The following is a 16,286-nucleotide window of genomic DNA, read 5'->3' on the forward strand; positions in this document are numbered from 1 at the left end:
AGTGGTTGCCAGAGGTAGAACGTGGGAGAAATCAATGAACTGTGTGTGTATGTGTGTTTTTACTTAAATAAATTGAAGAATGAATGAATGATAGAAACTAAGCATTAAAATAAAATAACACTAATTTAACATAAAATAAGGAAGCTACATTTCCTTTGCACAACTGAGCAAAAGCCTAAAAATTTGTGACCTGCCACACATGGGCAGAGGATTCTGGTCTAGAGGAGCAGTCTGTGTTTTCCACTGGGCTGTTTTCCTCTACATTTGTTGAGATTGGGGGATATAAATTAGTTATTACAGACTATTGATCTCTCAGCAGGTTCACTCATCTCCAGGTAGATGACCCTCAAACCTTTTTTTTTTTTCCTGTAGATTGTTCTTTTCTAAGTATATATTACGCATTTGAAACAAATTTTAAAGAAGTAAAACTAAATAAATAAAATACAGCTGTTTTGGTTTGTTGCTCTTTTATAAAGTTACATTGACCAGCTCTCAGCTCCCTGGCTATGTTGTACATTCATAAGGGATGGGCCGTCTGTTAGTCTTTGGTTGTCTGTGCTTCACAGAAGCTCTTGTAATATTAATTGAATTTAATATCTTAGCTACATGAGTACACCTTGAGACTGTTTCCCTTTCAATATTTATGCATGTGAGAAATTTCCCAACAACTTATATCTTTAATTATCTTTCCGTCGTGGCCCCAGATTCTCAACTTTATATTAAATAAATATCATGGGATTTATGTTAAAATCAAACCATTAATTCATTCCCATTAAAGTATAAATTTTTACTAGCACTTTTTTGGAACTTATTTTTTGAATAATTAACAGATTGTTTTACTGTTAATATTGTCATTCTGTATTGCTTTCAATATTTTCCAAAACAAAACAAACTGCCTCTGGCTTTAGTGACTTAGACAAATAGCACAGAAGCATAACCTAGACCTTTCAGAACAATTAGTCTATCTGGATGTTTGATAAAGGTTGAATAACATTCAAGTATGTGGTTTTTTTGGTCACAGTTTTGCTTTTTAGTTTCCCCGTGTTCTCATATCTGGATAATAAAAGAGACAGTACACAGGGCCATGGTAACTATAAATACTTAAATGGCTAGTGAGGAGAAGATGTAGGCTAGCTTTGCACTGTTTGAGACTTGCTCTGTATAACCTTAAATTAGGCTTAGGACTAACGGCTATAAATCAAAAACAGGCAGATTACTATTCAATACAAGAAAGAATTATTTGAACGTGTCAAGCTGCCTAAAGAAGGAATAGACCACTGAGGGAAAAGAGTGAAATCTTTGTTATTGGTTACATACAAGCGTTAGGTACAGCCGTGGGTAGGGTTCAGTCATTTTGTGGATGGTTAAACCAGGAGTCCTGGGCATTCTTTGTCACTCTATGATTTTGTGGTTTTAGTAAGTCTTAGGTTTAATTTTTTTTGTTAGCAAGTTTCTTAAAACATAGCCCTGAATCCCTTTTGAGATACAACTTTTTAGTTCCATAGAATTTCAATCTACTAAAGAAAAGGTATGGTAACAGTCTTACTAAGGATAAAGAAGATCAGCTACAAATTTGACACTCAATACATTGGAGCTCATCTTTTCTCAAAATGTGGAGACTGGCATAAGAATCATCTAGGATACTTATTTTGAAATGAAGATTTCTGTGTCCTGGCTAGTTGGAGGAAAGCTCTCACTACCTCTCTCCTCCCCTCTTCCCTTCCTTTCTCTCTGTCTTCCTCTCTTCCTCTCCCTCTCCCTCCCCTTGTCCCCATTGAATTGAAATCCTGAGTGATTTTTATGCAGTGTTGAAAACTCCTGGCGTTGCCTGGGAGGCTCAGTCAGTTAAGCATCTGCCTTTGGTTCAGGAAATGATCTCAGCGTCCTTGGGATTGAGCCCCACATTAGGCTCCCTTCTCAGCAGGGAATCTGCTTCTCCCTCTCCCTCTGCCTCCTCCCTACTCATGTGCCTACACACTCTCTTCTCTCTCTTTCTCTTTCTTCGCTTTTTCAAATGAATACATAAAATCTTAAAAAAAAAAAAATAACTCCTGCTTTCGATATCCTACATAGTGTAGTAAGCAGAGGCTTCCACAGTGAAGGAAAGAGAAAGCCTTTAAATTCTTATATACCTCTTCCTTTCCTTTCTTTGATACTGTTAGCATCAGTATCTACTATTTCCAGTTAAAATTCTGATGGAGAAGAAAAATAATAATCCCCATCAGTCAAATTTGTAGCTTCAAATGGTAAGCCACTCAGCAGCTTTCGGGCCTGTCCACATTTCTCTAAGTGTACTTCATTTCTCTGCTCACTTACTATTTTCTGAGATCCATCTTCTTTGCTTTCTCAAAATGACGATTATGATGAGGGTAATATTTACTGCATGTTTTCTCTGTGCCAAGCCCTGAACTAAGCACTTTCCTTGGATTGTTTTGTTCAATCAATACAGCTGTAAAGGGCAGATGATAGAATTATTTTCTCCCTATGGGTGGAGGAAACTGAGGCCAGGGGACAGGTAAATGACTCGCCTGTGACTCATCTCAGGTTGGCAAGTAGTGGAGATGAGATTTTCAAGCCAGATCTGGCTTACTAGAATCTAGGAGATGATAGGAGAGTGATATGTAGTTTTAAATTCAGTTAGTCTTTCCCAGCACATTTAATGAAAAATTTTATAATACTAAGTTTTATTTGCATTTTAATGTTAAATCAAGCCTAGGAGATTATCCAAAAATGGCCCTCTTCTTCTTTCATCATATTGTGTATTTATGGGCCATCATACTTCATTTGAACTTGAAAAGTTAAGAGAATAGACCAAAATACTGGCTGGCCAACTTTTTAAGTAAGATGGACACTCATCTTGATAATGAAATATGAATATTATTGAAGATAATTAGGACTCTTTTTTTAATCTACATGTTAACCATCATCCTATAGAGCACAATTTAAAAAGCAGGTAGCAGGAGAATCATACTTGCTAAGTAATGATCTTAAGCATGCCTTAAGTTTATATAGTTAGTGATGAGAAAGTAGGTCTAGATGTCAGAACTGAGTCATCTCAATTATGGAAATAACTTTATAAGTTAGATATACTGGCTGCTTCTAATTTTATACAGAATAACAAAGAGATTAACCATGAAACTTAATGTTTGTATTTGCTTAAATGGTTCATGGATACATGGTTGTGTGTTATATTATTCTATGTCTGAAATATTTCATAATAAAATGTTTTATTATGAATGAGAAAAGCCTTTTAAATTAAGACTTAACTAGAAAACAGTGATTATTAATAATGCCAAAACAGTGATTTTCTTAAAGTAACCTTTTAAAGAAAATTACTTCCTCATTGAATAATACAGGGTTGAGAATAAATATGTAAAATTAAGTTTGTTGTTTGTTCTACATTATAGTGACCTCTTTGGTGTATAAGAATATTATTAAGTGACTGCATATTAGATAATTAGATTTAGAAACAAATATCTTTACTTTTCCCTAATCTAGGAAAGATATTCGCAGAGACTATTTTAGTTCCTTTTCTTATCTGCACGTTATCTCCAATATTAATTAATTTTGTATTTTTTTCTTGTCCCTTTCCTTCAACAGTAGGGGTATCAGTGTCACACTAATGGCCATAGCTGGGTAGAATAATTTTTGAATTGTTTCTGATAATATTAACCTAATTTCATTTTGTAAGAGGTGCTCTAACTTGTAAGAAGTTCAGTCTGTATAAGAGATTCTATAAAAAGCAATCAATTCTTTAAATGGTTTCAATTCTGGGCAGCCCGGGTGGCTCAGCGGTTTAGTGCCGCCTTCAGGCCAGGGCCTGATCCTGGAGACCTGGGATCAAGTCCCGGGTCAGGTTCCCTGCGTGGAGCCTGCTTCTCCCTCTGCCTGTGTCTCTGCCTCTCTCTCTCTCTCTCTCTCTCTCGTCTCTCATGAATAAATAAATAAAATCTTTTAAAAAAATAAATGGTTTTAATTCTGATTAGTGATTTCAGTAGGTCAGTAAATATGTAACAGAATATCTTCTGCTTTTCCTATAGCATTAAAACTTCCTTTTGGCAAAACAACGGTGATGCATTTGGTGGCCAGAGAGACATTGCCAGAGCCAAACTCTCAAGGTAAGCTTCTCACTCCAGCTACAGAGATAGGCACTCAAGAATGGTTCCGTGTTTTTGGACCTTCTGAGGGAAAGGAAGTTTTCATTGTTTATGAACAGAGATTGCTAAGCAAATAACCAGACATCCCGGAAATGGGCTATAATTAAAACAGGCTATAATTATAATTTTTTAAATTAAAAAAAATTTTTTAATTAAAATTTTTTAACTTAAAAATTGCAAATATTAAAAATAAGTCTTATTACTTTTGGATGCCACCCCTCCCCACCACCTAATTTGAGCATTTTTATAAACAAAGCTTTTCTGCATTTTCTTCAGGTCAGAGGAATCGCGAAAAGACTGGAGAGAGTAATTGTTGTGTAATCCTGTAAACACTGTCTACTACGTGTACCGTGATGTAGTCTTTGTCTTTCATGCTGCTGGAAAAGAAGAGACCCAACATTGCTTCAGAAACCCTTAGGAAGAGTCTGCCTGTAAATCCATGGAACTGAATGATCTCATGAACACTGTCATTTTCTCTCATCAAAGTGAAAAGAACCAAGAACATTTTTCACTACGATTTTTTATTTCTAGTATCTTTGTTTATGTTGAGCAGTTTTAAAATATATTGGTTTTTGAATGCTATCCATCTCCGGGGGCAAAGTTAACAAGTTCTCTTTCCTAGCGGAAGCCATTTTGCTGCCACAGAAATTTTCATCACCAGAACTAACAAATCAAGTGTTCCAAATATAGTTTGCACTAAAAAAGATTGACATGATTTTCTTCATCAGCAAAATTTACAACCTGGTTTATGGCACCTAGAAATGCTCAGAAATACAATTCCATACTGGAACACACTCAGCAATTAATGAAGTTAATTAGTGGGCCGACTGGAGAGGGAGAACTGGAAAAGAAACTGAGCTGTTGGGTGAATTCTATCAGAGTCAGCCATGACGGCCACACTGGCACAGAATACAAAACTGAGTGTGACTCTTTTCACTGCAACAAATGAAAAAAACAAAATGTGCCTGTTGTTTAAAGCACTCAGTGGAGAGCTGATGAAACGAATTGCTTTTCCTTTCACACACGCACTCCTCAGTCACGCGGTCACCGAGTGCTTGTCCACACAGCACAAAAGGGGTGCGAGTGCGCTTCCTAGCCTTAATGTGGGAGGTTCAATTCCATACTCATAGACTTGCATTGCCGCGCAGAGATAATAGAAAACCTCATTTACTCATCAGTTTTATGTATTTGAACATCAGCAAATTGAATTTTTCCATAATTATTGCTCATCTGTAACTGTGTCCAGTGTCACACTTACACATTAGCATTCAGGTGAATTCTTTAAATTAAAAATAATTCTCCACAGTAACTAATTTTGTTTCTTTATGTAGTTTGCATTTGGTATTAGTGCTTGCAATTGTATTAAAATCAAAAGCTGACTTTTAGGGCATACTACATGATGAAGGATGCCATTCTTTTGTTTTTTACCAATAATTTAAAAATTGATATGCTAAAACAATTTGCACAGCACTAAAGCATGAGCTAGTTTCATCTAAACCTGTACAAATATAAAAGATTTTATATTTTTTCGCTGGGAAGAAATTCTTCCTGGATGAAATTACAAATATGTGTAGAATATATTTAATAAAAAACTTATAAAATACCTAACTATAGAACTTAAATATAGATTGGCGTGTAGTATATAGAACAATATTCCATATAAATAACTTTAGCCTTTATAAAAATGAAGTTGCAGGCTGACATTATGTTCTGTACTTAAATAAGTGTCCATGGCCCTTAAAAACATCTAAGTGTAAATGGTTTCAAATGGTCAACTTTGTCTAAAGTTAATCAGGTTATTTTATTCATTGTCGATGCTTTGATGAAAAGGCTTTATATGCAGTAGATCTACGAAAATATTGTTCATACTGATCAGAATTAAATTTGTATAGAGCAGAGTTTTAAAACGAATGTAAATAGCACTAAACATTTTCTTTCTGCAACCTGTACTTAATAGATTCTTTCTGTAAACTAAAGAGAAAAAAATATCAGTGCATTTCAGTGGTAATTTTAAAGGTCTTGATTAAGTCGATTATTGTTTAAGCACCGTCTCAGCCATGTTAAAATTGTTTTCTACTTTTATTTCTGAATCTTTAAGAGATTTGTTTAATATTCTGTTGTTAGTTTCAGGAGTATTCACGATGTATCTTTGATATTTAACCTGGTTAATTTGTGCACAGAGCAACAATGGATAGCATTATGCAGTCTCTGTTATCACTAAAATGTTGTATTCAGATGTTAAATATTTATATGCTTTGTTGACTAGCTTAAATGTGAATTCTGTTAGTGTTGACTAAAGAGGAATCTGATAGTTACTTAATTGGGCAATTATGCCATTTATTTCTCTCTTCTTCTTTTGTAAAACTACTGGTAATTATTTTTAATACCTATTTTAATTCTAATTCCTCTTCTGTTTTTCCAAAGTTAAAGACTATCAGTTAATTTAGATTGAATTTTTATGATGGTTTAAAAAAATAATTCTCTATTGGTTTTCAATATATTTTTCTGTGTGTTCCCATGTTATAAATTTCCCTTTTACAAGACCACAATCTAAAGTTTGCAAAATGGGTGAACTGGTTCATTCATAGAGAAAGAATTATGTCACTTAATTCCTGATAACATTGTTGTGCAAAATGAAAAAAAATTTAAAATAGCAGTAAAATTATATACTGAAAACACCAAAAATTTAGATGCCTTAATAGTATATCCATGAAAATACTCAACTGTCCCTTTGGAAATAGTTTCTTGGACTGCCTGATGTCTGAAATATGATTAATCATATCCAAGGCTACCACTGAAGATCCCTCTGCCAAAAATAACAGCTCATTTACCAAGAGGTAAAGGCTGCATAGATCCAGTCATGTAAATAAAGCCTGAATTATGGGCCTGGGATACCTGCCCAGTGCTTGCTATCTAACTCACCTCTTTTACCTAAATTATCCTAGACTTTGTTAAGTGTTCCGGACAAGGCAAAGCTTTTCTTCTTTATTAAAACCTCAGCATGTCTCCTTGATCTGAATTATTTGCTTTCTGTTCAAGATAGGTTGTATCTTATCCTATCATGAAAAATAGAGTATCTAACATCGTCAGTCACATTAAATGAGGTTTTCTCATAACATACATTTATCCTTAGTTATGTGTCATCTTGACCAATGTTGCAGTAATTTCTGTTAGCTGATTGTGGTAAACAATGTTTAATGTGAAAAGAAATTAAAACTTTCTTCATCTGTTGTAGAATATTTTCTTCTTTTAAATGACTTCTATTTGTAATTTTGATGTATCTTCCTGTTATTTGTACTGCTTTTCTCTCTTATTCCCTTCCATTTATTTTATTACATTCTTCAGTAAAATCACACCGCACCAACCTTTCTTTTATTTTGACCAAAATCAAAGAGAAATGATCAAAATTTAGCATGCCTTCACACCATCCTTATTGGCCACTGTCACAGGCATGTCTTCAATTTTTTCACATTACCATTTTGTAATACAGTCTCCTGTTAGCTGAACAGCAAATGTGTGGGAGGAGGGCTTGAAAGAAGAGTGCATAACCTGTGATTATGGCTGAAATCAAACTGCAGGCTGCTGGCTCCTATCCAGGCACGGTCTCCCTGGCCAGGGGGCTTTCTTCCCAAGCCCATATGTAACACCCATGAAGATCTTTTACAGACTTGGTGGGAAGGGCATGGCTTCTGGAAGAGCTCCCCGGCAATATTAAGTGAGAAACCTGTAATCCTTGGAGAGTAAAGTTTAAACCAGCACTAGAATATGAGAACGTTTCACTTTTTATTTGGTGGTCTTTGACAACGATGTCAAATGTTTGCCCTTTAATATTATTTTGTATGGTCTGCCTCTTTTTTCAAAATCATGACTTTCAAGAAATATAGCATAGACCTAAGAAGTCAGCAGTGGAGAAAAGGGAATGTCAGCCTTCTATGATTCAACCAATGAGAGAGGTAAACACACACACATTTTTTTTTAAGACATGTATTTATTTATTAGGGAGACATAGCATGAGCAGGGAGGAGGAGACGGAGAGAGAGAAGCAGGCTCCCCACTGAGCACAGAGTCCTATGTGGGCCTCAATCCCAGGACCCTGGGATCATGACCTGAGTCAAAGGCAGATGCTTAACCCTCTGAGCCACCCAGGCACCCCCACACTTGTGTTTCTTTTTTCTCCCCCCCGCCCACTTATGTTTCTTAAAATGTCTTTGAAGTGATTTGTTTTTGAGTTGGGAGAATCTACCTGGGTTCAAAGTATAGTTACTGCGTGTTCAAACATTATCTAAGTTTTTTATATTTCCTGAGCCGTATTTCAGTGTAAGAAGTCTACAGTGTATTAAGAGAAACTTTGCTCTATTCAAATAACACGAGGAGGGAAGGAGTGACTGCCCATAGGTGGTCCTGAAGCCTTAAGGTTCCAGCTGGTGCTGCTTTTAGACTGTCCACATGTTCATATATAACAATACAGTTTGTAGTTTCATTCAGTTCTCAGTTGTCCATAAGATAGTTTCCCCATCAAACTGGAGACGGGCTCTCTCAGGCCCCACTTCCTTAACTCCATGTTCTCTGGGGGCATTGCTTCATGAGTTCCACTAATTTGACACTTTCCCCTTATGTTTCTCAGAAGCACTTTTTAAGCTGATCATTTTAAGAGTACATTTTGACTGATATTCAGTCCTCAGGTTTCAGAATGCCATGAGAATATCTGGACTTTGGAGTAACGCCTGGCTTCAAGCTGGTGACCGAACAATGTATTTAATCTGTGGGCTTCAGATTATATAGATTTATTAAATATTTTATGACAAACTGGCAAATCTGTCAAAAGTCTTTATGTCAAAAATTAAGTGCTAGGCATCAACATGTACTCGAAACTTTACAAAAATAGCTTACGAAAATGTCAGAAAATTCGTGGATGATTCTATGTTAAGAGACTTCTAAAACAAAGACAAGAAGTGAGGTGATCTTAAAAATAAGCCTGACATTAGAGGAGATGTAGAGGACCCAGTAATCAATGAGACATGGCTTAGATTCCAGAGATTCGACGGTAGGCACAGGACCGACCATATTAACACAAGGACGTAACTCTCGAACTTTGAGGTGGGCTTTGCTGGGTAAATGTAAAAGTACACATATACATTGTTCAAAAGAGCTGAGTCTAAAAAGGGTGGGAGGCAGCACAATGTCAAGAAGACACGTGGAACTTCACTGACGTGAGAAGTGAAGCAGGTGAAGAGTGATGGGGAGAAGAGACAAAATATGGGCTGATACTTCAAATTTGGGCTACTGATTTCTGAATCTACCTCAGGAATCACTGAGGCAAGGCACTGCGCGGATGGACAGGACTTCCCTGGAGTTTTGTTTTTTTAGATTTTATTTATTCATGAGAGACACAGAGAGGCAGAGACACAGGCAGAGGTAGGTAGCCCCAGGCGGGACTCGATCCCAGGACCCCGGGATCATGACCTGAGCCAAAGGCAGCCGCTCGCTGACCACCCAGGCGTCTCCGCCCGGGGGTTACTCACTGAGACCATCTGTTGGGCCTGCCTTGCTGGGAATGCCATGTCACAGTTGTGCCTCAGATCGCTGTGATGACAGAGTCCTTGAGGCAGGAGCTGCCGAGGGCGCCACACCGGCTCCTGCGACCTTACAAGAGACTTCTGCCTCTGGACATTATTCTGTCTGGATGTCATTTCTGAGACCGCTATGGCCACCCAGCAACCCTGAGGGGGACGGGTCCCTGCGCACACTGCAGAGCTGTGGTTTCTGCCCAGTGTGAAGCCCACGCTCCAGACGTCTTGAGAGGCCATCTAGTATATTTATCGGAGTTTGTCTCTATTTCCAAAGACATTCCTAATGACCCACAGAAGGAAATGCTAGATGTCAACATTTACTCCAACTTTATGAAATCAGCTTGCAAAAAGATTAAAAAATTGAAGATGATACTGTGTTCGAATCTCTCAAAAATAAATGCTTCACTGGTCGCAAATAATCCTGATGGTAAAGGAAAATAGGGACTTCTAAAGACACCATCATGACCACAGTCCAGCTCCCCAATTGTGATTTTTTAAAAGGCAGGAGCAGAAAATGAGAGTTTGGACATAAAATCAAAGAGGGAGACAGTGTCAAACACCCCTGTGCTTAGTGTCTGAAAGGCCTTGAATGAGCTGGAGTTGACAGAAAATCATAAAAAAGTACTTTTGCTGTGTTTGAAACAAAAAAGAACAAAGCAGGGATACAGCGCTGGTTGTCAACCCTAGCTGTGCCTTAGAATCACCGAGGGGATTTTCGTTTTTTAATATTTTGCTTTTTAATATTGATGCTTGGGCATCTCACATGGGCTGAATTAAATCTGCACACTTGTGGCTTGGAGCATTTGCCTGAATTTCGGCCCATGACCAAAACCAGAGCCACTTAAATACCAAGAATACAAGGGAACACAGTGGAGAGGTGGGAATAAGCACAGTTCAAATGGGATTGGAAACCAAGTGAGATGGTGGGGACAGGAATCAGGGGCCAGCTACCATGGGCTCAAGCCCCCAGACCCAGGCTACACTCACCTTCCCAAATTCTAAGGGAACCTGTGCGCTGAGCAATCCTGTCCTACTGTCAGCAGTGGAGGGGAACCCCAGACCCCCTCCTTCCTGCTGGCCCTTGCACACGCTCACCCCCACACCCATTCTGGGGCTACAGGGAGGCCCAGACAACCCTGTCAGTATCTTCATCATGACCCCCAATCCCCGTGTGCCCCAGGGCATCTGTTTTCTGGTCCCATTTCCTCCCCTCATTCCAGAAACCCTGTCATCCGGCCTGCAGAATTCAGGATTGGGCAGAAATCTGCCATATTGCCTCATCCTGGAAGTTCTCTTTCATTCTTGAATTGTCCATTGAGGGTACTACCTCCCCTGCGGGCCTGGAAGTACTGTGTTTTCAAAAATGGTCACTGACCTGAGTGCTTGCTGGGTGACCAACACCATTCTATGGTCATGATGTGAACTCGTGTTACAGGTGATAAAACAGGCCCAAAGAAGTGTAGCTTATTTTTGACCGTGGAGGTTCACTTTCCCGGCAGAGGCTGTTCCCGAAAATACTCTTTGCGGTTCTCTTTTGTTTTTAAAATTAACATTTGCTCATTGTAAGAGCATCTCATGACTATAGAAAAGTATGAGGAGTAAGAAACTAATCCCATCACCCACAACCAATTACTAGTATCTTGGTAAATTTCATCTAGTCCTCTTTATTAATATGTACATATGAAAGTGAAAACAGGGATCCCTGGGTGGCGCAGTGGTTTAGCGCCTGTCTTTGGCCCAGGGCACGATCCTGGAGACCCGGGATCGAATCCCACATCGGGCTCCCGGTGCATGGAGCCTGCTTCTCCCTCTGCCTGTGTCTCTGCCTCTCTCTCTCTCTCTCTCTCTCTGTGACTATCATAAATAAAAATTTAAAAAAAAAAAAAAAAGAAAGAAAGTGAAAACAACAGACCCTATACACCAGTTTTGTATATTATTTTTCTTCTTTAACATAAGTATATCCCTAGAATATTAAATCTTCTTTGAAAACACCTTTGTTGATAGCTATGTAATACTCCATTTTATAGGCATATGATTTTCATGCCTGCATTTAATAAGTGTTTAATGTTAAAATTACAAAGGGGGCAGCCCCGGTGGCTCAGAGGTTTAGCGCCACCTTCAGCCAGGGGCGTGATACTGGAGACCCGGGATCGAGTCCCACATCGGGCTCCCTGCATGGAGCCTGCTTCTCCCTCTGCCTGTGTCTCTGCCTCTTTCTCTCTCTCTGTGTCTCTCATCAATCAATAAATAAAATCTTAAAAGAAAAACAAAAACAAAAACACAAGTTTAAAAAAGATAATAAAATAAAATTACAAAGGAATAGCACTATGCCCTCACCAGAATGGCTAAAATGATAAGAAATGGCGATACCAAGTGTTGACAAGGATTTGAAGCAATAGCCATATGATCTTAGAATATAATTGAGAACAACTCTTGACAAAACTATTTTGTAGTATCTATTAAAACTAAAAATATATACATATTGTGACCTAGAAATTCTTCTCCTGGATAAATATCCAACAGAAAAGAATGTGTCCATAAAATACATGTACACGGATCTTTCTAGATACTTTACTCATAAGAAGCAACCCGAGTGTCCATCAACAGTACAATCGATTTTTAAATTGTGGAATATCCATACAATGAAATATCATTAAGCAGCATAAAACAATAAACCGCTGCTGTTCCTTATGCAACAACATTATTTAAGGAAGAAGCCAGACATAAAATAACACACGCAATATGAGTTCATTTAAAAGTTCACAAACAGGCAAAGCTACTCTATGGCGACAGAGTCAGAATAATGTCACCCTTTGCCAGGAAGGGGTGCTATTAACTAGGAGAGAAAATGAGAGGGGTCTTTGGTGGTGCTGAAAACATTCTGTATCATGAAATGGTTCCAGGGCCATACATACGCAGGTAAAAATCACGATATTCATTTAAGATTTACGTACTTTATATAATTTCTGGATATAAGTAAGACTCTATAAAAACTAAGGATGAAGAAAATATTTAACACACACCAACCTTACACCAGGAAACACACATAAGGCAGTAGGGATGTAGGGGCAGTTACCCAGGCCACCTCTGAGATTCCTGTATTTCACTCAGTCATGGAATTTTGGACATTGTAGCCAATTTCAAACATTTCTATACATAAACCAATATGAGAAACTACTAAGAGGGGGCTCCTGGGTGGCTCAGTCAGTTAAGCGTCCTACTCTTGATTTCAGCTCAGGTCATGACCTCAGGATCCTGGGATCCAGCCCCGTGTTGGGCTCCACGCTTGGCATGGAGTCTGCTTGGGATTCTCTCTCTCTCCTTTTCCTTCTGTCCCTCCCTGCAGTGCATGCATTCTCTCGAAAGAAAGAGAAAGAAAGAAAGAAAGAAAGAAAGAAAGAAAGAAAGAAAGAAAGAAAGAAAGAAAGAAAGAAATTATTAAGAAAATGTCAAATACTTGACTATATGAAGAATGCAAATTTTAAAAATTTCCCAACTTTGTATTGAGAAATTCCAAACCTACAGAAAAGTTGCAAAACCGGTCCAGTGAAAACCCCCATATCCTTTATCTACATATCCATCAGTTGTTACCATTTGCCACATTTGCTTTCTCTATATATGTAGAGAGAAATAGACAGGTGGAATACAAAAAGACAAAGATTTGGGGGTGAGTCCTGAGTCTTTTGAAAGTGCAAATCTCATGTCTCTTTACCCCGAAATCCTATAGCATCTATTTTCTAAGAAACATTCAGGAAATTCCTTTCATATTCAGGCAGTGTAACTTACTTAAAGTATATTATTTGAAATACAGCCAACATCGAAATTTCTACAACTATCCCAATAACACCCTTTAAACTGTGCCCCCCGCCCCAGTCTAGGGGCCACTCGGGTATCACACGTCTCATTTATCATGTCATCTTAGTCTTCCTTCTCCAAGGGGGGTGTTTTGTCTTTCAAAACATTGCTATTTTCTAAGGGTTCAGGCTAGTTGTTGTGCAGCCTCTCAAGAGACTTTGGAGCCTGTCCTCCTGCACCCTGGTCCTCCTTGCTCCTGAGGGAGCACTCTCCCACCCCAGCTGGGAATCTCTTGCCATCAGGCAAGAGTATCCATCAGCCTTTTTCTTGTAGTCCTCGACTGCACTGCAGGGAACCGAACTCCTGCCCTCTGGAAGTGGAGAGAGCTGCTCAGAGGTCCTCTGGCCACACTTACTGGCTGCTGCTTGGGCATCCATCACACTTAGGTGCCGGGACTGTGAGCCCTGCTGACTAGGAAAGCCCATCTCAAAATAGGAAACAAACCACCTCCAACACTATCATTGCCTTGAAATCTTATTTTGGGAACATTATATTCTAGAACTGAGTGAAGCAAAACAGGAGAAAAGTGAAAGGAAGGTAAAGCCATGGAATATAAGGAGCCCAGCTTCCTGTACGGAGCCTGGTTCATCCATGTTTTTTTTTCCAGATCATTTCCCCATCGCTGGCTCCTGGCAGCACGATGCAGAGCATCTGTGTTGTATGAATATACTGCAATTGAAAATCCATTCTACTGTTGATGCACATTTGGGTTGTTTCTTGTTTATGAATGAAGAAGCGGTGAGGATTCTTGTACATGTATTTTAAGTACAAACATATTCCTTTTCCAAATGTTATTTCCCTGTCTCACCCCCATGTTAGATCAGAAAATTGGGCACGTGTATGGCTCAGGAAGCTATGTGTGATGGCTAATTTTGTGTGTCAACTTGACTGGACTATGGGGTAACCAGATGTTGTGCTGGGTATTTCTGTGAGAGTAGTTTTGTTGTTGTTGTTTGTTTTTGTGAGGGTAGTTTTGGATGAGATTAACATTTAGACCAGTAGACTGACTGAGCTAAGCTGATTGCGCTCTGTGATATGGGTGGGCCTTATTCAATCACTTGAAGGCCTGAATAGATCAAAAAGTTACCCCTCCCTAGAGTGAGAGAGAATTCTTCCTGCCTGATGGCCTTTAAAATGGGACATCAGCTTTTTTCCTCCCTTTGGACTAACGCTGAAACATCACTTCTTCCTAGGTTTTGAATCTGCTGGTTTTTGGGCAGGAACTGTACATCAGCTTTTCTGGCTCTCCAGCTTGCCAACTGCAGATCTTAGGACTTGCCAGTCTCCCTAATTGCATGAGTCAGTTCCTTATAATAAATCCCTATCTCTACATGTATATATGTCCTATTGGTTCTGTCTCTCTAGAGAACCCCAAAATACTATGCAACCGATAATTCTTAAAAATGCTAAAGACTCAGCAATATGGGTGTGGGCTGCTACCATAATAGTTCCCAGGGATATGACATCTTCAGATATTCCTATCTCATTATTTCTTTTTTGTTTAGTTTTTTTGTTTTCCCCTTTCCCTGCCAGCTTTGAACCCTGGTAGGCCTGCATATTAGAATGTCTGTGGGATTCCTATATTCTCTGACATGAGTGGTCCAGCTGTGTTACTAGAATATGCTACAACCCTGGCCAATAAGTCCCTTTCCTAAATATAATTGAGTTTTGCCTGTGTCCTAAGCATTAGGTGAGCCACCAGGAATCCTGGATGAAATAGAATGATTCCTGCTCTAAAGAAGCCAATAGGGCAGCCCTGGTGGCGCAGCAGTTTAGCGCCGCCTGCAGCCCCGGGTGTGATCCTGGAGACCAGGAATCGAGTCCCACGTCAGGCTCCCTGCATGGAGCCTGCTTCTCCCTCTGCCTGTGTCTCTGCCTCTCTGTGTGTGTGTATATCTCTCATGAATAAATAAATAAAATCTTTAAAAAAAAAAAAAGAAGCCAATAGTCTAGTGGAAGATGACAAGCAGAACTTATATGTCAGCAATTATGGTACAACGTAACAGATATGACGGTATATACACAAAATATCATGAGAACACAATGGGCAGGTACCATTCCCAAATAAAGAAATCAGGGAGAAGATAATGTCCAAGTAGAATCTGCAAATGAGTAGAATTTGTACATCAGTGTTCAGCATTATTCACAATACCCCCAAAGTGGACCCTATCCAGATGTCCATCAACAGGTAAATAATAGAAAAGCAAAATGTGGTCTTTCCACTCAATGGAATACTACTCACCCTTGAAAAAGGAAGGAAATTCTGACACATGTTGCAACATGGATGATCCTTGAAGACTCCATTCCCAGTGAAATAAGCAGGCACAGAAGGACAAATACTGCATGAGTCCACTTACATGAAGTACCTTGAATAGGCAAATACATAGAGATGAAAAGTAGAATAAAGGTTGCCAGGACCTGAGAGGAGAGAGGAATGGGGAGTTAGTGTTTCATGGGGACAGAGATTCAGTTTGGGAAGATGAAAAGAGTCTCAGCAATGGATGGTGATGACAGTTGCACAACAGTGTGAAAGTATATAATGCCCCTTAATTGCATTCTTAAAAATGGTTAAAAGATAAATTTCATGGTTATATATATTTTACCACAATAAAAAATAGTAACAGAAAATTTTCAAGAATAGGAGTAAGGCATAATCTAGGCAAAGGAGTATGGGCAAAAGGGTGGTGCAAGCAGAGCATACAGA

General features: G+C 38.8%; 1 protein-coding gene across 1 annotated transcript in view; it reads left to right on the plus strand.

The window, feature by feature from the left end:
- Window positions 1–7,394, plus strand: part of UBL3 (ubiquitin like 3) — a 69,238-nt gene extending 61,844 nt beyond the window's left edge. Inside the window, exons 4-5 of the mRNA XM_072795598.1 lie at window positions 4,041–4,118; window positions 4,434–7,394. Coding sequence (XP_072651699.1) covers window positions 4,041–4,118; window positions 4,434–4,486 — 131 coding nt within the window. The 3' untranslated portion in view covers window positions 4,487–7,394. The remainder of the gene's footprint in view (window positions 1–4,040; window positions 4,119–4,433) is intronic.
- Window positions 7,395–16,286: the final 8,892 nt, after the last annotated feature.

Source organism: Canis lupus, chromosome 24 (genome assembly GCF_048164855.1).
Source record: "Canis lupus baileyi chromosome 24, mCanLup2.hap1, whole genome shotgun sequence".
In the NCBI taxonomy this organism is placed as follows: domain Eukaryota; kingdom Metazoa; phylum Chordata; class Mammalia; order Carnivora; family Canidae; genus Canis; species Canis lupus.